Here is a 23,456-nt window from a genome sequence, read left to right as displayed (position 1 = left end):
AAAGGCTGCAATAAAAATGAGATGATGAATGAAAATATCCTTCCTCCTAGTCTAGCTGAAAACCACCAGGCAACATTTGGAATACAGTCTAGTCTGAGGCGGATGTTCTGCAGTAACCCTGAATTTCTAAAGTAATGTGAAACAGCAGCTATACCAGCAATGCAGTGGAGAGTAGGTATCTTCTACACCACGTTCCTCAGCTTATGATAGAAAAGGTGGGAAGGGTAACCACACTGCTTGTGTGATAATGTGTTCTAGCACTCAGTAGTTAATCAGGTCACACTTGACTGCCACTTACCTAATGGTTTGGAAATGGTGAAAGAGAAGCAAGTCCTAACCTGACACCTGTAGATCCTCAGTTCTTAGCAATTGATAGTTTTGGATTCCTGGAAGAAACTTTTAGTATAGACAAAGAGAACGGTGTCATCAAGTTTGCCCTCTTTTTCTGTAAGTATTTTAGACATTCTTTTGGGGCAGAAGTGAAGAGAAAATTGGGAAATCAATAATTTATTTTTTCAAATGTTATTCAAGAAGAAAAAATTCTTTGGATAATCAAAGTGTTAAGTTCTTTTGTAGTGGATGAGGTTAAGGATGTTTCCAAAATGAATTTATTCTTCACACAGCAGTGAATGCAGCAACTTTGGAAATGTTTGTATTGTTCCTTGGTACAGCAGCATAAAAGATGAAATAATTGTTTTTGCAGGATGTAATTACATTGCAAGTAGAATTTACTAGCAGCTGTTTTGGACGTAAGCTTCATAAAATGGTCTGCCAACACTGAAATGCTCTTCCCTGCTAATCCTGTGATTGAGTCTAGAGAAACATTTGTTAACAAGTTTCTGTAAAATTGAGTCTGAAGTTAGCATCCTGATTTGTAAATGCAAGAAAACTTCTTGCTGTATTTCTCATAAGGATCTTCTGTCAGCTCTTCAGTCATGTGTGACTCTACTCCAGAAACATCACCACATACATATTAATCTTAAATGGTTTTGTTCAGTTTTCCTTTTCATGAATGTAGGGAAATTTTTGTCAGGAATGTAGGAAACTGGACCTGTGTCACTGAGTTTCTCTGTGGTTAGGGTAACCATGAGTTAGCTGCATAGTTGAGGAAGATCTATAAAATGTCCTTTCTGTGCCCACTCCTGACTTTTTTTAAAAAAAAAACAAAACAAAAACCCAACCCCAACCCAATAGTGTTTCAGTTGATGGATAAGAATATATAATAATTCCAGGTGCAGCCTTTTATATTTTTAGGGATGCCAGCAACCTGAACTTGAGCTAAAAGAGTAAGTTGTAGTACTGTGGAAATACAGTTTTTTTTCTTAATTAATCTGTGCCTGGCCAAAATAGAATTGTTACCTGTTAAGAAATGTCATCAGATTTCTTAACAACAGATTTGTGGGCCTCTGGAATGTTTTATTTATGGCCTTTCATGCTTTTAATTGGTAGGACAGCTGGGAGTGATGTCCTTCCCTAATTAAGCTAGTATTTGCTTAACTGCCTGAATACACTTTAAATTTATATTCTTAAATTTAATGGTATCTAGGTTAATACATTTATGTTCTAGTTCTAGCTTAGTTTGTACTGTGATGTGTGGCAATGCAGAAGATTGACCAGGAAATTATCATTTTGTCCATTTCATACTTAAAATGGCAATAGAGTGTTGAGAGATTGATGCTCTCTTTTTGAGGAGGGTGTTGTGCAATTTGAGTACCAGCTGCTCAGCTGTTTTAGAAGTTCGCTTTCTAAGGACATTAGTGATGTGTGTACATAAATACCTGAAGCTGAATCTTGGAAAAGGAAAGGACTTGTCCATGGAGTTCTTGTTCCTTACTGGGAGACTTAGGAATGGCAAAATTAAGTAGTTGTGCATAATATGTGTGTGCATCTTTATCTCTTCATTAAAGCAGAGCAGGGATATCAAACTTACTTTGAGGTTGTTGGACTGCCTTACTGCCAGTATTTGTTTAACCAAGCATTACATATTAAATTATTCATATTTTAATCTAAATTTATGTCTTTGTGTTTCTAGGACAATTCTGTGATTAAAAATCAATGAATAAACTGCACATAGAAAACAGGAAAACTAGAAATAATACAACTTGTCCCAAATTCTTGCTCCCTTCCTTTCCTCTTATGCCTTCCCTTTTGATGTCTTGATTTTTGTAATTCTTCTAAGTCTCAAAACCTTATGATGGCGCATTGCATTGTTTCAAGCTATGGTAGGTGACCCGCTGTCACTGAAAAGGGAAGATCCTTTTCCTGGTGGTATTGTTCTTTGCTTGAGTGAAGCGCAGACTGACTTGGTGATAAGCAGGTTCAGTTTACTAAACTGGCAACAAAGGTATTATTCAGGTATTAATGAGGCAAAACCAGTGTGTTGTTTTGTGTGGGATGAGTTGAATCGGTTCAGTGAGGTTGGTCAGATGGGCACCAGATGAAACCCTGAGAAGAATTCTGTGGGGTTTTTTTTCTTTGTTTTGTTTTTAAAACTTTTGAAAATCACAGTATTTTATGTGGCAAACATCATTGAGTGCTGTCAAAAGTTAAGTCTGTTTCTTTCTGATCTTGATTAGAATCCTAAAAGCTGTATTTAATTGTGTCTAATTTTTTAATGATTACCGGAATGTGTTCTTGCAGGTGCCATTTAGAGATGAAATTACTAAATGTACAAATCGTTCTTTGTACATTTATACTGAATGTACAAAGTGTTCTTATTTCAATATAAGAAGAAAATAAAAAGCTTTTCCCAGCTTCCTTGAACCAAGAAAAATTGGGATACATGTTTTATGATGCTTTGTATACAGAGGTAGTGGCATGACCTAACTGAAGGTCTGAGTCAGGGTTTAGACTATAAGGAGTGTATTTTCATTGCACTGCACCTTCAGTCAATTTTACACAATTTTATGTGAAAATGGTGAAATCTTTATGCCAATGCAAGGTTATTTTTAACATTCCAGTCTTTAGGAAAAGAAGTTTTATTTTTAAATGTGTTCTGGAGCCATCTCACAGATTTAGTTAGGAACTAGGGATATCCCTGTTTCTTCTTCCTCTGTCTCCATTAGCTGAAAACATCAAGGCAATGTGAATTTAGTGAAAAGGCAAGGAGCAAAGTGTTTGTAGGGCTGCTGGAGGTTTGCCTTAATCAATAAGGTGCTTGAGGCTGTAAGAAGTAAATTATTGAACAGCTTTATAAGTATTAGGCATTTATATGGTAAATACTCTTTTGCAATAATATTTGTTTGTTTAAAATATACAATTTCTGATGAAACTGTGTTTTCAGTAACACTGTCCACAGTCTTATCCAAATCTTTACTTGTGGCCTATTAATTTGTTTTTCTGGAGGTTTCATCAGGATCTTGTTTTCCCCAACAATGTTAAATTTTTTTGGTAGTGAGATGCAAGAAAATGTAAAATCACTGTGATTTTACATATGTACAAGATCAATGTGGTCAAGTTACTAATGAAGTAGGATTTAGACATCTTGCGAAGTTTGGAGTCACTATAACTATTGTATATTAAATTAAAATTAATATACAATATTAAATTAGTTGTAATTAAATGTAATACTGAATAAAATGGTTTTGTTGATGAACATGAGCTAATTGTTTTTCAAAAAACAAATAGCCAAGGAATCCTTGCCTTTCCATCTTTTCATTCTCCCCCCAGTATTGCAAAGCCTGTCTGTAAAACAGTCACTGGACTGTTTTAATGGCTTTCTGTAAAAAAACCCAAATAGCTATCCTCGGCTCAGTTTGATGTTTTTTTAGTGAGATACTCTATAAGTAGTAATACAATTGTAACCACTAATAGCTATACAATATGTTGGGCTGTTTTTATTTGAAGACGGTTTCACTGAGGGTTCGGAATGACTTGGTAGACTGGGCTCTCCTAAGCAATTTCTATTGACAAAGCATAAAACTGTTACATTTGAAGAGTGGAAGCCACTACTCTGGAATTAAAATTAAAACTTTGGTCTATACAAGGTAAAAGGCAAGCCTGCAGGCTGATACAGTGACATAGATTCCTACTTATTTAAAGAAGAAATGCATCATCTGGGAGGGAGTAGCACGGTTCTGGTAGCTCTGCATGAAATTCGTATATAGTTCCAGTGTGTCACATTTGAAAAGCAGGAATCTTTCAAAGACTTAACAGGATTGTTAGTGGGAGTATTTTATAGGAAGTGTTTTCTTGTATCTTTTACACAAACACATTTAGTTGTTTTGATACAGCTACTTTGTTAAAGAAAAATGGTTTCCTTACCTTTTTTTTTTTTGTTTTTCCCTGTTTGTGTTTCCCTGCTGTTTTTCCCTGAGCATTAGATTTTCACATGCAGAAATACAATGATTCTGTGTATTTCCTCTGTCTTCAAAGTTACAGTCTTCTGACTTGCTGGCGGCTTTATTATTATTGTTTTAAAGCTGATTTTCCAGAGAGAGTACTACAGAGGACATCAAGATGTGGACAGGGTAACCATAAGCCTTCTAGAAATCACTGCTTTGGCCATTTCATATGCATCTATCAAATCACTTTCATAGAGGGGATTTGCTGAGCTACTTTTCCAAATTTGAAATTAAATGGTCCTTCATATGACTCCCAAGAAAAGTATTTTCCTTCATTTTCTCATTTTTTTCCAACTGAGAAGGAGGAAAAAAGTTTTGTGTAAATGCGCACTTAACTGCATAGAAGCGTTGGTCAATGAATTTAGATGTACAGTGAAGAGACTGAACTGCTTACACATATCCTTTTTCATGGAGAGGAAAGCCACTGAGTGTTGTCTTTATATCTTGCATTTGGACTCTGGATGTCTATTGCATGCAATAGCCTTCGCGTGGTTGCTGACTAGTCCCTAAAAGCTATCTTGACTGCAGCCTTGCATTACCTCTCCATAGGTTATTGTCCAGTTTATGTAGAGCAGTGTCACACAATGTGTTATATTTCAGTGACATCTGTGTCCATCTATGTTTTGGGAAGATGTTCTGTGTGTTCCTTGATGCTTAATCCCTTTCAGTCAGGGACTACGTCCATTATACTTTATCAGGAACATGGTGTGCAAATATTTAAGACTTGTATGTAATGAAGTTACTAGGTATCATTGCTGGATTACCGTCATGTATGATCTATTTTATCACAGTGCATTATTTATAATTTTATTAATTTATTACTTTTTTCAAGTTCTAAACCCTGAGCTTAATCATGATTTAAAGCAGAACAATTCAATTTCAAATACTGTTAACTGTTTTCGGTTGAATGAAACCCCCAAATGATTTATTTACTAAAATCATAACAATATGCTAATTTTAAGTGTGGCTTTTTGACTGTATTTGGTGTGTTATTAAATAGCCAAAAAGCATAATAACTATCTATTTATGTAACAGAAGTATTTAAGCTTTTATATTAGGAAGTGTAACATTGTCCATGATTTTTCAGGCTAGAAATTTTGGTTTAAATACTTTAAGCTGTTGAATTAGAGCATTGCTGCTTAACTTACGTGTTTCAAGAATTAGGAAAGCACTAACATTTAGTGAACAGAAAGTATAACACTGTTCTCCTCAAAAAGAAAAAAGGGGAGAGAGAGGTAAACCTGTGACTATAAGATGATATGTCATTTTTTTAGAAAGTCTGCATTTAAAAATGAGCTGAAACTGATGTTAAAAATCTGATGATGTTAAGTCCTTACTAATTGCTATTGGGTCATCATGCTTTGTTTTAATGCATACAGTAAATCTAGATATGAGCAGGTATTGTCACATTTTATTTTGAAGGGGTTGACTTAGTGTCAACACATGATAGCAAATTTTATAGTTCTTGTGTTAATGTTTGAAAGTAGTGCAGATTTTAAAATACACTAATGCTTCAGAAGGAAGGCTGTTTAACACTATTGACCCACTAGTGTTTTGCTGGTTTCTGCTTAATAAGTGATCAGTTGCTGAATATGTAATTTTTTCCCTTGTGAACTAAAGTGATGATATATTTACAGATGAGTGATGATATATTTACAGATGAAGTAATCTTTTAGCTCATGTTAATTAAAAAGCCCACCACCTAAAGTATTTCCACAGTTTTAAAACAAGCTCTTAATTTTAGATTAGTGAAGACCTGAAAAGTGAATTGGCAAATGAGCTGTGTGCATCAACCCCTGGCCTCACTGCAAATAAAATCAAAGAACAAATGTTCTATAAGGTAAGTAGAAATTGCCAGGTTCCACAGGTTTGCATTTATTCTCTTTCAGTTAAACTTGGAGTTGTTAAATTTGCATAATACTATTGCTAATAGTTAATCTAAGTATCTAAATTAGCTGAGACTAATGTGAGGTTCTCTTCATATCAGTTTAAGGGTAGGGGGAGGGACTGGGAGAATGAAAGGACCTTTAAACTACTGTTGATGTCCTCTGTCCTGTCATCCCTTGTTTTTCCACAAAAATGGTCTTAAGTTTTAATGTTTCTCAGACAAATGACTTAAGTTACCTGGCTGACAGTTTGTTCAGGATTGGAGGCGTTCTCGAACATCTGTTGTTGAAACTAGGTTTGACCTGATTGCATTAGTCTGAAATTCTTTTTGCAAGAGAACAAAGGAAGAGGAAAAGAGGTATGTAACATAGCCCACTGATTCTTCTTTGGAGCTAAGTTGGTTGGGTTCGAGCTCTGTTTCCAATACCTTATGTACGTAGCTTACATGAATCAAATATTTCAAGATGTGTGAAACAGAAGGTCAACACAAATCCACTTTCAAATATCAGTAAGTGATGCAAAGCTACATACTTGGGCTAATAATCATAGATGCAAAATTTAAAGTAGCTTATTTTCCCTTTTAGTGTGACTTTTTGTAAGTAAACAATATTTTTTCCATCAAAATACTTATCAGATATGTCAAAGTTAGCATTTAACTTCGAAGTCTTTGTTTTGCCTGGATAGAGTATTAAAAGACAGAGAATGACTTAAAGCTTTACTGGTCCATCTTGAATCTTAGGGTTGTAAACATTGTTACTGCATTATTTTGCTATTTCACAATATGGGGTTTTTTTCTTTCTTAGGTTGGACTTGCAGATGCTGTAGATCTATTTAGAGCCAGAAGAGTGTTCATTAAAGACGGTTTTGCATATGTGCCACTAAAGGACTCTGATTCAATTGTTTTGAGTAACTATAGAACAAAGTTATCTAAAGCACTGGCGGTAAGTCTGATAAAGTCTGATTTTTAACAACTTCTGTTGCATTGTTTAGTGACACTTTCGGATAGCAGCCTTTTGGATTTTTAGATTTATCTGTTTTCATCTGGAGAATACCAGAAACCTTATCAAAAGTGCTGTAGCTCTAAAAAAAAAAGGTCATTATGAGCTGAAAATTCATTAATTTTAAATGGAATTTAGCATGTGATGTGCCTTGTGAAGAAATTTATGCTAGAGGATTTAAAAATGTTTCCCACATAGAGAGTAACATAATTTTTCATTGAAAATGGTAGGCTCATAGACACAACTGTTTTTTTTTTTTCCTTTTCACATCAATCTTTTCTTCCACAACGTTTTGTAACAGTTTTTTGTTGAAACAAGTGAAATAGTAATTTCTGGCTTTTTTCTTCTTTCATTTGTTAGTAAGAACTGAAATGACGATAGGTCAAAACACGTCAGGCAAAAATAAAATTCTTCATTGTACGAAAGTCTGAGGTATCAAATCTAGTTAGGACACATATGGTAAATACTGCATGTGAATGTTCTATTAGTAATTTGGTGATCAGTTTAGGAATTGCTACTTTTGCAATGTTAGGCCCCTCACAGGGTTTAAAAGTTGGTCATCGTGTATAATGTACAGAATTTTAGTCCTAGAAATACAGCATTGAATAACATGAAGGCAGTTTAGATTGCTTTTTAAAAATGTTTTTAAAGCTTTATATTACTATGTCACATTAAGATCAAGGTTGACCATGAGTGTTGTAAACAGTGTAAAGTAAAAATGCAGTCCTTTAAGAAGCTGCCAGTATGCTAATTTTCTAACTTGTTCATTTTGAATATGCCTGGGTTCTGTGGAATTATTTAATGTGCAGTGAAAATTGTGATACTCTTATGTGAACATTTCTGTTGAAACTGTTTAATACAACTGCAACTAGAGACATGCTTATTTTGGTTGATGCATAATGTTCTTGCTGAAAGCTGATAACACTTGTATGGGATTTAAAAATGATGAATGTATTCTATAGAAATATGCCTAAGTATGTAGGCTTTCTGCATCTATTTAAAATACTTTTGAGAAGCTTCATGGGCTTCTGGAATTTGCCTGTTGTGTGCGTAGCTGAGGAGAAGTCTGAAAAATAGTGGGAACTGTAGTAAGTAGACTACCCAGCTTTTCAGTTTGAGGAAAACTCCAACATTTTCTTACAAACACGTGCTATCTTATATATAATTCATTTAACCCAAATTACTTTGTTAAAGCCAATAGCCGCTTTGTAGTAAAGTACTTATTTATGTTATCCTCTGTAATCATAGTTTAGAAATTTTAACGCTCCTGTGAACTTAGAAAACTATCTTCTATAGAACTGCTATGTCTTAAATTAATACAGTATTTCAGGTTTGCATTGGTTTTAAGTTTTAATACAAACATTTTTTTTTCTTAAAATTCACCATGTTTTTGGAGTAAGGAATAAAAGAAGTTTAGTGATTTCTGTCCTAATCGAAAGCTCGTGATTGAAGTTGTGGGGTTTTGATTACTGAATTTGAGAAACCACCCTTAATAAGCTGTTTCAGTTAATTTTAGCCATCACAGCTCACTGCTGAGAGATGCTGGGAATATTACTAAATTGAGCCTTCTGGAAATGAAGGCAAAAAATCCAGCATGTCTTACAGAGGTCAGTCTAACATTATTCTGTTACACCAAACAGAAGCATAACTGCAGCATGACACTTGGTAGCTGGGTAATTAGTGTAGTGTTTTCACTGGAACAAAATATAATAACCAATTAAGTTTCAGAAATTGTAAGAATACACTTTTAAAGAAAGGATTGTACATAAGGAATCTTTTTAAGATCTAGAGATGGTAACGGTTGCTGTTTCACAACATGCAAATTAGGAGGATAACCTTTAATGATTTTCCTCAGCCTTATTTGGAGTGCAGAGGCACATGTCAATAGAAGTTACGACACAGTAGCACACTTCCAGTATTGTTTGTGAAAAGTAGTTGTTGAAATACTGTTTGATTTAGGCCTAAGTTCTGCAAGTACAGCTGTTTTAGTAGTGCTTGGTAATGCTTTTATAGCACATGGATGTTTCTATGTGTCTGCTGCAAAGGAGAAATAAATAGAGATAAATGTGCTGAATTTTAGGCACAATCATAGTATAGAGGTCTTTATGAGTTTGGAAAGTTGTGCATCAGGGCCAGACTTAATTAAGAAGTAATAGAGTCTTTAACAGCATCACTGATTTGTTATTTAATTTATCTCTTAATGAATGTATTTGATAACATTACCACTTTGGTAAGCATTACTTATGTGTGCTTTTGGGAGTATGTTTTAGTGTTTTGCAGCATCTGGCTGTTTACACTTTGTTCTCAGCACTTTCTAACAGGCAATCCTTCTTTTATTAGAATTTGAGAATTAAAGATCTTAATGGTGTGATAACCCAAATTAGGCTGTTTCTAAAGGAGAGGTTTGTATCTTCTTAGGGTCATAAAATTAGGCTGAATACCTTCATCTCCTGTGGGGTAGCTTGACTTTGGCCAATACTTTTGGCTTTGACAGTGTTATAAGCTTCTAAGGCACAAAATACCTTGAATATAGGGAGATAGTGGAAAGATGGTCTTTCAGGCATGTAGCTTTGTGGAATCCTTCTTAGAGCTCTTGCAAGTGATTCAGTTCTTCAATGTTAAAGCAACGTAGTTTTCCAGTGTGGGTGATTTGTGTGGTGTTATTATTTGTGCTGTGATGCATGTTTTGCCTCTCAGGTTATTTGGTGCTATTCCAAGCAGTTGCACACACAGGTTTTTGGAAGGGGTTATCTCTACGCAGGAATGATTTTATGATCAAGGTCTGCCCAGTCTTTTCCAAGGTGTGCTGAAACTGTTACACTTCATGGGAGTGTGCTTTTGCTAAAGCTACTCTTCCTCAAAAGCATTGAATGATTTGGGTGGTTGCATAGCCTTGTTATGTTGCTTTGCTTCGTTGTAGACTTGGGTCACCACTGTCCTGTTACATTACAGGGAGATTCAAGTCAGGGTTACAAAGGAGGAGTACAAGAAGAGTGAACTGATATGTTGATACTGAGCTTTAAGAGAAGAGTAAATAATTCATAGCACCGACTTTTAAAAACAGTTTTATGTTGACACTGGCACAAATTCAGTTTAGTCAGAGTTATGCTTTAATCACTTAATGGGTAAGCCCACAAAGCGGTCGTGTGTTTTGTTTCATCATTTCAAAATAAATTTGACATCTTGACTATGTGTGTATTTCTTGAGGCTTGATAATAGAGCGAGTTAAATACTGTTCAAGCTTTCTTGACAGTTACAAATACAACTGAAGAAGTTAATTTTATGCGCAAAATCAATACTGCAAGGACATTCTTTCTGTATTCTGACCCATTAGTTAATAAATAATTTCCTTTGTCCCATTAATGATGATTAAACTGTAGAAAACCTAAACATTTTCTGTAGTTCATGTAAGCTGTAGTATTAGCTCCACTATTGTTTCATAACAAAACAAACTTTTATTAATTCAAATTGCACTGTATTTTATTCATTTAAACATTTCTGTAGTAATCCAATTTAAATATTTCTGTAGTAATCCAATGCTGCATTTTAGTGATTTCAGTTATAGGCATGTAATGGACTTAGGCAGTATTGGATCTTTTTTTTTTTTTTTTGTGAGGATAGTTGTTTTAATTTTTGATTTCTTGAGATTGGAAGCTTTGGTTTAGTGTTGTGGTTCAGAGCTGCAGACCCGTACCAGAGCTGTGTTGTACTTGGTACTGCGCAGAGGAGGATTGCTCCAGTGAGATCTGAAGCAGGACAGAAGAGTCTGCTGGGTCATCAGCTGGGACTGGCCTTTATCAGCAGCGACCTGAAATAATTGGGAAAATCACTTAATGTTGCATTAGCAGTTGCCTGCCTTGTTTGAATATGAGTTTTCATCAGACAGCAGTTTGCCTCCACAATTCCCACTCGGTGTGGTTAACTGTGACAGGCATAGGGGTGGACAGCATCTCCCACCTGCTGAAAGTGTTGCAGTGTTCGGTGTGAGCTTCCCTGTGATGTCTGATCCCCAGAAATGATGTAATTTCTGAAGATGCATTTAGGTTTTTGAACTACTTTTCTCATAGTACTGTTCAGTACTTAGTGTCTGATACAAATAATCTTCCTGCGTGGTTGATCAGAAAATCCTTTATATAGAGATTATGGTTTCAGGTTGATCACATAATAATCATTCTCATCTTAATGAATGTTACAGTTCAGAAGATGATTTGTTCTAAAGTTTTAGTGCTTGTTGAACGTTACATTTTAAAGCTGGAAACAAATGCTTGAGAATGTAAAACAAATGTAGGGAGAAGAGTCTGCCGGAGTCAAGAGACTACTCAATATGAGTTATGCATCTTGCTCAATTTTATTAGCTTCCAACATTTCTTATATAGCCTGATACACTATCATGCTTTCAAAGCTTAATCATGATTGGAACAAGCATTCGATTCATGCAGCTGTTTGCGTCAGCAGTGTCTCGGACTTGTGATTTGTTACTTCTTCTGTCTACCTCCTGTTCTTGGTTTTGCAGCAGGATTCAAGAATAGATCAAAGTTACTTTCTTGTTAACTTCAGCACAATAATTTCAGCACAGTTCTAATTCCAGTACGCTTCTAATTCCGGGCCTGGATAGTGCACTCCAGGCCTGGATTGTGCAGACCCTCAGGGGTTCCGTGGCCACGCTTCTGCAGCCATTCTTCTACAAACAAACTCTTCAAATTCACAACAAAAACGCTCATGCTATGCAGGAATATTTACACAAAGACTTGTAATTATTGGTGATAGCACAACTGAACTTTCCCTTCATAGTCTAATGTTGATTTGTCATACTTCTATTTAAATCCAGCCCTTTTTCCTCCATGTTAAGCCTAGCAATTTAAGTTGTAACTTGGCTGGTCTTTGAATTATAACTTGGCTGCAAGAAGTTGCTTTTGTGAAAATACTTTGTTAGAACATCACATAGGTTTTAACTGTCTGCAAATTAAAATGTTAGCTGAAAGTAATGCAAACTGGCGCCATAAGAAATCAAGATTCCGATGTTAATATCTACAATGTTGATAGCACGTGCTTCTTCTTAATTTAATACCTACACTTTTTTTACTTTGCAGTATGACCTTGTGTAATCTGCTAAAATGTCTACAAATCAAATTGTTGGGTTTTGGGGACTTAGTACAAAAGGAAGACCTCACTGGTGTGTTCTAATTTTTATGTATTTTTTTGTTTATTCCTTTTCCTATTTGGGATGTAATCTTCAAAACTGTTAGAAATGTGGATCAAGTAAGTTGCTTCTAGCTTTACTAATGTTTGTAATAATTTGTCTTTAAATATTAGTCAAATATGCTATTTAGGTTGATTTATGCTATATGTTCAAAGAACCTGCTAATTTGAGGGAAGTATATATAACACCACCTGCATAACATTTTCTTCCTAAAACGTCTATGTCTTCAAGCAGTGAAGCATAAGGCTTTATGTAGTGGCATTAATGTTGAGAAAATATGATTGATGATGGTCTTATCACTTGAAATTCATTTCAGGTGTTGTGTTCCCAGTGTTAACTTAAAGTAATTCACTGTAACATAAATGGATGATTTTTATAATATGCACATACAAGGTTAGTAAGGTAATAACTTTGGCAGTGCAGGGTAAAATGTGATTACAGACTTTGTCCTCTGAATCTCTCAGGTGAAAGTTTGCAGTGAGTGTTGCAAAGAAGCAGCTGCTCTTCATTTCCGAGTAGCATTATTAAGGCACAGGTCTGCTGAACGAAATGGTGGTATTTTGAGTGGGAGAAGCTAAATCGGGGAAGTGACTTCGTGTGTATGTCAGAGAGGACTCAAGCCTGTATGCAGAATGGTTACCTGCAAGATAGGGAAACTCATTGGACTTTTCTTTGTGGGCCACTTTTTTGGCCATGGCCCCTTAATTGTTCTATTGTTGGCTGTTTCCTGAAATCCATCGTTCGGTGTTTTATCTTCTCTGTGAATTGAAGTATGTGTGTTTCTTTTAGAGGCTACATAGATAGCTAGCAAAAAGTAATTGTAAATAATATTACGAGGCTAAATGAAATTTGACTGTATTCAGTAGTTTGTCTGTTTCTTCTATCTGCTTCTTGCTTCTGCTACTAATAAGTTTTTGTTAAATACTAAATTTGCAGCATAAACAATTGCTGTGGTCTCTGCATGGTCCTGTTTGATTTGTATGGAAATACTTCTAACTTCAAATCAGCGTAGGTGTTTCATGATGGTAAAACTAACAGAGCAAGAGTACAGGATTTGAAGCATGTGGAAGACTTGCTTAACTGTTGTGATATTCCCCAAATGTCAGAAAAAATATTGGAATAGAATATATTATCAGAAAATACAATTTTGTTTCTCTGTTGTGTGATAGATTCGATAACCTGGAAATGTGTCAATTAAAATAGCACCTGTTTAAATGTCACCTGACAACGATTTATTAACATGATGGTAACAGTAATTTGAGAATGATGCACTATAGTCGGTAAGAAAGAACTGGAGTAGTGTATGCAGTAGGTAAGTAAACAGAAATCTATTTCAGGATGACACTGTTAGAAATCTGAGTTTTCTGATTATTTTCTGATGTCCTTCTGTGACCCATAGGCAGTTGCTATGTAATAGCTGTAGTTGTATCTGTCTGGAGTTGGTTTACACTGGAATTAATGACGAATCGTTTCCTCAGCTGTGTTTTGACTTTTTCTTGGAGAAAACTAGTTAAGTTTCTCGAAGTTAACTGATGAGTGATCTAGCTGATCTTTACTGTGGACCAGGACCCTAGTGACATAGGGAGTCATCCAAACTGCCAGTGAAGATATAACTATCATGTTTCTCAGCCTTCCAGTGTTTCACTGTCAAATGAGACTGCTTTGTGTTGTGCAGTTGTTTTCTAGGGAAACTTGATTCATGTATCTAATTAATGCTAGCTGAATCCCTTCTGTGATAGTGGGGACTTGGATTTCTAACCCACCTGTAGATTAATAGAGGTTCATTATTGAGATCCAAGTTTCAACCACTTACTAATTTTATGTGTGGTTCAAGAGAGCACGATGTACCTACCGATGCTATGTACAGTAAATCAGAAATTTCACTTGAATTAATATATTGAGTCTTGCCTACAACGTTGGAGGATTCTGTAAAGGAGCATAACTCTTAGATGTGCTTTGTCTAAACCAATTCTTTCAAGTGATGTAGTTGCTTTTAGAACACGACAGTTATTCACTGGGCTTAACAAATGGATTCTTCAATTCAGGACTGTTGAGAAGCAATGTTGCTGCCTCACTGACACTTGAACCAACATGGTCAAATCCTGATGGTTACATTTTGGTAACATTTCTAAATAGCATGCAACTTTCCTCCAAACTTTCAAATTGTTTATGACTTAAACTTTGCAAAAAACAATGCTAAATTTGCAGTTCCTGTAGAATTTAAATAATATGCTTTTTCATGCTTGCATCTTTGTGTAATCAATCACTCTAGTAACTAGTTTTGTCACTTCTGTTAGACAAATTAAAATTTCTTCTATTTGAAAGCTCCGTTGAGTACATGCTCTTACCCAGTTCTTAAAATTGGACTTTTTCTTGTTCTAGTTCATCCTTTCTGCTAAATCTGAAGCCTTGTATGTTGAAAGAAATGGAGGATTTTGGGGTTCCCCCCTCCCCCCAATTTCTTCATTACAATTTAGAGTGCCTGCCTTGTATTTGCTTTTCAAAGTGATTCTTTTCTTGCTTTGCTCCCATGTTAAAAGCTGTTTTGAAGCTGAAAGGGAGAGGAACTTTGTGAAAACTTTGCAATGTAATCCTAAAAAATTCTGTATTACAGAAAAATCACAAACAATGCGGGAGTAAATGCACCTGCATTCACCATGGTGGTCTTTCATTATCCCCTTTGTCTGTAACCGTTGTCTCTCATGATCCTTGGTTAGATGTTAAATTCTGGCTAGCATATTGTATGCTTTTATAAACCTACTCTACAGATATCCAAGAAGTTGCACCTTGTTTTTTAAATAATAAATCTTTTATAGCATACCAAATACAGTGCTCATAGGACTTGCTGTTGTGAGTAGTCACCATGAATGAAATGAGTAGGTCTTGTGGCTGTTGAAAGCAGCGAGTACAGCAGTTAGTGTCAGATTAAACATTCAAGAAAGAGTTGGGGTCATGCAGGTTATTCTGAGACTTAAATTAAGCTGTAGTATCTTAAATTATGATTACAGTCTGAATTAACAATTTGGATTAACAGCAAAAAAGGCTGCAACAAATACAGAATGCAGAAGGATAGGAAGAGGATATGTCGTAAAATGTTTAATGCAAGTTTATGGAGCAGGCAAAAATAGGTTGAATCACTAAAAATTATGATTACTTTTCCAATTACATGATTTTTTTTTCCCCGTATATTTTTCTATGTAATAGAGGGAATGGCTATTCTCCCGAGTAAAATTTTACAATATCCTGAGCCAGTGAATGTACATATTCATGTGTACATATGTGATGTTAACACGTTTTTGCCATTCCTGCTAATGATAAACGTTGGCTGATGATTGGGAAGGACTAAATCTTAAATCCTTCCGTCAATTAGAAGGAAAAATGTGAAATGACTGTCAGTAGCTCAAAGTCAGACCTGGAATAAATTGAACAACTTATAGTTGTATGAGACGACACTGTGTTAATTAATGTATAGAATCTTCCTATAGGTTGGAGTACTTCTTTAAGCAGCAAGTGTAAGAATAAAGTATGCACAAGTCTCGTCAAGAAATGCTTTTGTCAAGACATCTTTAAAAGAAATTCTGCTGTAAGACTAATGTGTAATCAGTAAAATTAGTGTCTTTTTCACAACTCAAGTGTTTTGAACTCTTCTAAGAAAACTGGTAGCAATATGCTTGTTGAACTTACTGAATATTTATTTTTAAACTTCTAAATATAGATGAAGTGAGTATTTTTAGAAGCTCTAATCACTGTCACTGCTGCTTCAGCTGATTTCTGGGTGGTCTTACTGCATGATGGTCATTTTACTGTAATTTTCCAAAGGGAATTTAATCTGTAATGATATTTCTTCTGCAATTAATTCCTAATCTGCATATTTATGCTAGCGAGGTACTAGCCATTTTTTGTAGTTCTTGTAAATAAAGATAGTCAGAATTATTTTTCCTGTTAATAGGCAAGAAGGGTATGTTTCAGAGGTAGTATAGTTCGGCAGAATTTTTGCAATAAAAAACACCTGCTACTGTTTTATGGGCAGACTGTACAGGCTGTCACTGAAATAGTGGAGTCCTGTCTTCCTGAAATCTTAGAAACATGATTTAATTAGTCTGCAAAGGCAGAGTTAGGGTAGTTAAACTTGGCTCTAGTAATACTGAGTCTGTTGGTATACCCTGCCTGGCCCGCTCCCTTTCCAGCTGTGACTTCACTTTTGCGCCTCTGGCTTGTGAAGAAGCAGGTCCTTATCTGAACAATTGCTTGTCTCCAGGAGAACCTCAGGTGCCTTTACATTGCCTGTGCTCTGCTGCCAGGCTCTGACTGGATCATCACTTGCTGGCCACCAGGAGGAAAGAAACTTAACCTGCCTGAGGAGGGTACTACTTTATCCCTGAAGATCTTGACTGCAGGGATACATTTTAAAGTTGGGTAATCATTGTCTTATGCTCAACTGATTTCACACACACACAGAAGGGCACAAAGACGGGCACAGACACAGACCCACACCCACACACACCCACCCCCCTCCCCAAGCTGTTTTATTGTTAATACATTTTAAAGCTGGGTAATCAATGTCTTATGCTCAACTGATTTCACACATCCGCCCCCCTCCCCAAGCTCTTTTATTGTTAAGTTTCTCTTGGGTACCTGACATGGATTGTGAAAGGCTTTTGTTGGTTGATTTGGGGTTTCTTTTGCTTATATCTCCTGCTGCAATATCTTGGGTTATTTTACAGTTTACTCCTAATTTTTTGTTAAATTCCTGAGTTTGTAACCTATAGGGAAATATTGACCTACTGATAAAACCTACCTCTTGCTAGCGAGCATACTTTCTAATTAATTTTCCATTCCTTATTGAGGAGTATAGCCTTGCATTTCCATGAGAGGTGTGCTATATTGTATTTGCATATTCAGTTATCTCATGTGATCTGTTCAGCCTGAAGAAAGGTATGAATCAGAAGTTGGGTGTGCAGACATTACTGAGTTAGCTTTCTTTGAGAGGCCTCGTGCTGCTGTGTTCTACCTTTACAGGTCTACCTTAATCTGCCAGTGTTTCAAGCCTGCATGGATTTATAAGCACTGGAGTCCTGAAAGGTGACAGTGAAATTTCTTTGTCTGAAGTGGCTTTCTTTTCTCTTGGGATATCTAAGGAGGAGGTGGTCTAGTAAGGATAATTTCTCCATTAGTAGGTATCTCTCTATGGCCTTGCCTGAGCTGTTTTTTTGTTACTCCTTCAATCTTCTATTACTGTGAAATAGAAAACCAGCGAGGTTTTCCATAGATTCTATGTGAGTTATGTATATTTGGTAGTCTGTCAAGTTAAAGTATGTATGTAAATGTTTTTGTATAATTTCATCTGTCTGAGGGAGGAGGCAAAAAAGTACTGTAATATAGATGTCTTGTAGTAAAAACGGATTTTTGAAAGGTGATGATGGATTTATTCAGCATCCAGGGTCACAGGAAGGTCTCCAGCTCTAAGTGAAGTTTTGTAAAAGCTTGTATATGCTCTGTAGATTTTGAAAGGACACTGATTAGCTGTTCGGTGTCTGACTTGTAGAAAGGCTGAAAATAAGTTGAAGTATCAGGGAAAAACAGACCAATGAAGATAGAAAGTTTCAATTTATATGTAGCTTGTGAAAGATCTTTTTAGCTATAAATTTTTTCTGTGTTTATGTAAACAAATTCCTTTTTATGTAAATACTACTATTTTTCTGTTTGTACGGGTCAATGTTTAATTTAAATAATCTGTAGTCTTGAACAAATACCGGAAAGCAAAGGGGTTTTTTATTATCATCTGTCACAAGTTAAGCAAAATGACATGATTTATTAATGACTACACCCTTTGTTTATATTTGCATATATGAAAGAAATAGATTAAATTTGGATGTAGTGCTTAGAGTTTTGTAAGTAATAGAAAACCCCATGATATTTCCCTGTTATTTTCCTAGTTATGCTGCCAAGATGAGTTGAAGGTTGTTCTGTTACCAGCTTTGGTAATCCCAAAGGATTTGTGTTTCTTTTTCCTCCATGCTTTTGATGCATAGACAATAAAAAAAAAAAAAAAAAAACAACCAAAAACGTGGAAATCACACACACACACCCACCCCCCAGCACACCCCCAAATTGAATTGTGAATCAGAAGAATCCTCTTTGGAGTACATGAAAATGTTGAATTACTTCTTTAAAAAGTGGGAATAGTCCTGCCAATTGTTAACGTGAATGGATAAAACTGTTGGATTGGTTCTTATTCCAAATGAAAAGCTCTTAACTAATTTTTGGAAGAGTTGAGTTTCCCAGGCACTATTGTAGAATGCTACCTGTGTAATACCCTCTAGTGATGGCAAGCAAATACCTTTTTCTGAATAAAAGTTGGTATTTCATATTGCGTGAATAAATAAGTAAAAGAAATGTAACAGAGAATGTAGGGTAAAGAATAAGAGCTATGAATTAGCTTAAAATATATTTAAGTTTAAAATCAGTCTCTTATCTGTCACATACAATAACATTTTGCCTTGTTAGATATTGTAATAAGTGGAATTTCAAAGGAAAATTACACTATTTCTTTTGAAACACTCTTCTAAACTTTACTGAAACTGTTTCTCTAGGTCGTTGTTACCGAACAAATTAAAATCTTGGGCGTTATCCGTTTCTAAATTCGGTATGTTTTCTCGTGCTCCTGTATAAGAAACAAGGGCCATTGGAGAGAAGACATCTTGGTGCTGGTAGTTCTCTTTCCACCTTACAGTACTACTACACTCATTGTACAACTAGGCAATTTTAGAGTACTCGGTTATAAATAGTAAGTCCAGACTTTTGATCTGAAGCTATTCTGGGAGGAAAAAAAGAGGGGAGTGTTGTGGATCATCTGATGATGTGCATTTGCCTAAATGTAGGCTGGTGAGTCACCCCTGATTTTCATGATCAATACACTTCCTAGTGGAAAACTATTAGGCGCTTCTGTCCATCTATGTGTGTTTCTTATGGTGTAGGATAACGCTGGTAGAGCCTGCAATGAAAGCAGAGAGATGATTGAAGTAATAATTAGAGGGGCAATAATAAAAAATTCTTCCAAGCTGCATGGTTTTGAAACCAGCACTGTGTTTAAATCAGTGACTTTGGGGAATTTGTTCAGAATATGGTTCAGACAGAGGCAACAGGTAATTCTTGTGAAGTCCACAGCTTAGTACCTGGCTCTTAAAAAAAGTTGGATTGTTTTGTGAGAGGCTCTGGAGATACCTGAATTTAACTGATGCGAAGTAGAATATGTCAGATGATGCATGAACATAAACTTGTGCTCTACTGCTGAGGGATTAAAAAGTATCTGCAGGGTAGTGGAGAACAAAAGCTCCTGGCCTGCCCTGCACAGGGTGATCTGCCATCATTGCTAGCAAGTCTGTGCGGAAGCGGTATAGGGGTCATTGTGAGCACTTTCAGGTGGAAGCCTTTCCTCTTCCTCAGGCATGAATATTATTATGAGTACTAGAAGGATATGAGATATTTGCAAAAAAGAAATCCATTTTCTTTTCTTACTTTTTTCATAATCTTTTGCCTTTGTGACAGTGTCTAGAAGCCACAGAGAAACCTTCCAGGAATAGAAAAGGAGCTTTTGCTTGTGTGTGTGTTTTTAAAGATAATGGTTCACCATAGAAATTTACTACTTTGTATAGCAGGTGGTGACATGCTCTCGTCTAGTAAAGTGATTGCTCCAAGCTCAGGATTAGTCCTTCAGTGTTTTTCTTATGCTTTCTTGTGAACATTGGGTAGTAAAATTGAAATCTTAAGTCATAGTGACCAAGAACTTCGCTGGCCACTGATGTGTGTTCCTTCAGCCACTTAAACGGCATAGCAAAAGCAACCACAATGGGATTGTGTATCACAGTAGGCTCAACATGAGCCAGCGGAGCACCCTGGCAGCAGAGAAGGTCAACGGTGACTTGAGCTGGTGTCCCCCTTTACCTGACATTCATTAGACCACATCTAGAATACTATGTCCAGGGTTTGAGGGCTCACAGTACAAGAAAGATGTTGATAAACTGAGGCAGGTTTAGTAGAATTCTACCTTCTATGTTTTCTGCCTGTCTTTACTGACAAAGTTGAGCCTACTGTTTGCCAGATCTTCAGGTCTGTACCAGAAGAGCTATTCTTCAGTGAGCTGGCCACCAGCCTTTACCAGTGCAGGGATTTATTTTGTCATGGGTACAGGACTTTTCAGTCGTGCTTTGTGAATTTCATGAGGTTATTGTTAGCTGAATCCTCCACCCACTTCAGATTCAGGGAATGACAGCATTGCTCTTCAGTGTATTGACTAGTTTCTTCAGACTGTTGTTTATGAACCTGATGAAGAGGCATATTGTTTTCTCTGGGTAATTGGTAAAGATATTACAACATAGCTCTTGGGATAGGCGCTTGAGGAACTCCACCTATAACTGGCCTCCAGGTAGTGTACAAAGCATTTACCACTATCCTTTGAGCCCTGTGACCGTTTTTCATCAGGAGTTGCTGGTTTGTTTAGATCTTGATAAGAAAGGCAATCAGACTCAGTGAAGTGTTGTTTAAAATGCCATTTATTGGAGGCAGTGTGATAGAGGATAGTACTGATCATCTTACTCCCTTTGGGTTCTGGGAATCCAAGAGTTTTGGTGGGAAACATCAAATGAGCCACCAACCAGGGCACATCTCGCTGTGTAGGTCCTGTCTGTGGAAGGTTGCCCCATTTTGGTCTTTTGAGCTCCTAAAAGGATTCATCATTTCTACATGTTCACATGAAGATTTCTTGCCATGCTTTTAAATAAAGGCAAGGATGTGCAGATGGTGCTGCTGCTGCTGGGAGTTGCCTACAGGCTCCTTCATTAGTTAGCCACCTAAGTTTGTCCTGCGGCCAAGGGATATTTGTGGCACAACACAGGCTGGAAAGCCAAGTTACACATGCAGTATAGTACAGCCCAGGCTTGCACCTGCTCCACTTTACTGTTAAGGGAATCCCTAACTCCTTGCTGTATAGTAATCTTCCAGTTAGGATCACTAAAACGATCCAATGGGTTTTCATTGATCTAGTGGTCAACTTACCTGGACTATAAAGTTGCAGCTTAGAGTGATACTGTAGAATGCTTTGTGGAAAGCCTTGTTAAAGCCAAGGCAGATGACATCCACTGCTCTTTAGCCGCAGATGTACTCATTTTGTCTGAGAAGGCAGCAGAGTTGGTTAAAATTAAATTAATAACAATAAAAATTATTTACCCTTCGTAAATCCATGCTGGCTATTCCTGATGACCTTCTCCATTGTGTTACCCAGAAATGCATTCCAAGGCAACTTGCAGTTGTGACTTTCCCAGAGTCTGAAATGAGGCTGACTGGCCTGTTCCCTAGTTATCCGTGTTGCTCTATCAGGAGATGGGTGCAAGACCTGCCTTCAAGGCATTGGGAACCTCTCCTGATTGCAGTAGCCTTTCAGCAGTGATAAAGAGGAGGCTCATAACATCAGCTCTCAGCATCCTCGGGTATCATCCCGTTAGGTTTCATGGACTTGCATGAGAGATGTCATGGTAGATCCCTTACTCAATCCTTTTAGACTACTTGGTAGTTCTTCGTTTCCTTGAATAATCTTTACAGGATATGAATGTCCAGAAACATTGTCAGTAAAGATGAGCAGAAAATGTACAGGATAGAGTGGTTCTCTAACTTGCATTTGTCTTTAATTAGTATCAGTACTCTTTGAAGCTAAAATACTTAAGATCAAATTTATTTCTGTTTATTTCTGGAAATTTGAAAAGGCAATATGTAGTATTCTTTTTTTTTTTTTTTTGTTTACTGTGCCCTGTCACTGAGCAAACATAATTAAGCTATGCACTTTTAGTATTATTTGGAAATGGTATAGCCGTTATACTTCATTGCTTGCATAATTGGACTCAAGGTAAAGTTCTCTGTATTTACAGAATTCAAGATACAAAGTATGGAAGTGGCAAAATGCTTCTGGGTAATTATGTCAATATTTAAGTTAGTGTTTAAAATTTTGTTATGTTTTCTGTCTTTGAAGTCTTTATTCAGCTCTTTATAGTGAGCTCTGTGAAAGCGTAGTTTTCTGTGTTGGGCTGGAATTCGAGGAACCTTTTGCTTTCAGAAAAGCAAATTCAGACAAAATACTACAAATTAAAGGCTATGTATGAGCCTTCTCCCCAGGTTGCTGCAGCTCAATCTTATATCATGCAGTATAATTGGACATTTTGCCTACCGAGTGTGGAGTTTGGAGCAACTTCATATTTCATAAGCTCTTTGTAAGCTATGGGTGGTGGTTTTAGTTCTGGTCAGCACACAGTTAACGGGGGTGAGGTTTGGGAGGAAGTGCTGGCTTGCTGTTGCATCTAGTCTCGCTGACAATCAAATTGTCAATGCATTTTTCTTCCAGTTCTTAACTGACATGTGATGCTTAGAATGTTACGTGTCCAGGGTACTTAATTGGTGTGAGGCTATAGATGCACCTTCTGGCCTTGGCCGTCAGAGGGCACTGCAAGAGTGCTGAACGAGTTAGCGCAGGAAAGTGTGCCTGAAATGCAGCCTGTCTGTGTAGCAGTGGTATTACTTTAAGGAGGAGACGAAGACATGGTATTAAATTCTCAATTTTAAAGAAAAATGTGTTGTAGTTTGTCTAACGTGGAATTTACGTAAATGAGGTTGATTTTATTCTCTTGGTATACACCAAATGCAAATAAGCATTTTGCTAAATGTCATTAATTTTTAGTTCTGTGATTAATTTCACTGTATCTGTCAGTATGAACTGATAACAAAAAGTTAAGAAATGGTCACCATTTAAAAATTCTGATGATATTTTAACAGTAGCCTCATGAATCTGCTTGCATATGTCATTCAGAATTACTAGGCTTTTATGTATTTGTGAGTTGTAGCTGATTCTGTTTGTTTAATCTGGTGTAGCAGATATCACCTGGTACATTCGAAGTTTTCAGTGTCTGCAGTAGCATTATGTTTTGTTCATGACGTTATGACTATATAGGTTAATCTTTGAGTCATTAGATTTCATTCCATAAG

The 23,456-nt window shown here is 36.4% G+C and overlaps 1 protein-coding gene across 1 annotated transcript in view; it reads left to right on the top strand.

Annotated features, from left to right (window-relative positions):
* Window positions 1–23,456, top strand: part of PRIM2 (DNA primase subunit 2) — a 125,620-nt gene that overhangs the window by 19,177 nt on the left and 82,987 nt on the right. Inside the window, exons 6-7 of the mRNA XM_080389902.1 lie at window positions 6,088–6,183; window positions 7,034–7,171. Of these exons, the coding sequence (XP_080246028.1) occupies window positions 6,088–6,183; window positions 7,034–7,171 (234 nt within the window). The remainder of the gene's footprint in view (window positions 1–6,087; window positions 6,184–7,033; window positions 7,172–23,456) is intronic.

The sequence above is a fragment of the Falco punctatus genome (genome assembly GCF_963210335.1).
Source record: "Falco punctatus genome assembly, chromosome: 5".
NCBI classification, from domain to species: domain Eukaryota; kingdom Metazoa; phylum Chordata; class Aves; order Falconiformes; family Falconidae; genus Falco; species Falco punctatus.
The sequence above is the reverse complement of the archived record's forward strand: the minus strand, read 5'-3'. Positions and strand labels throughout refer to the sequence as shown.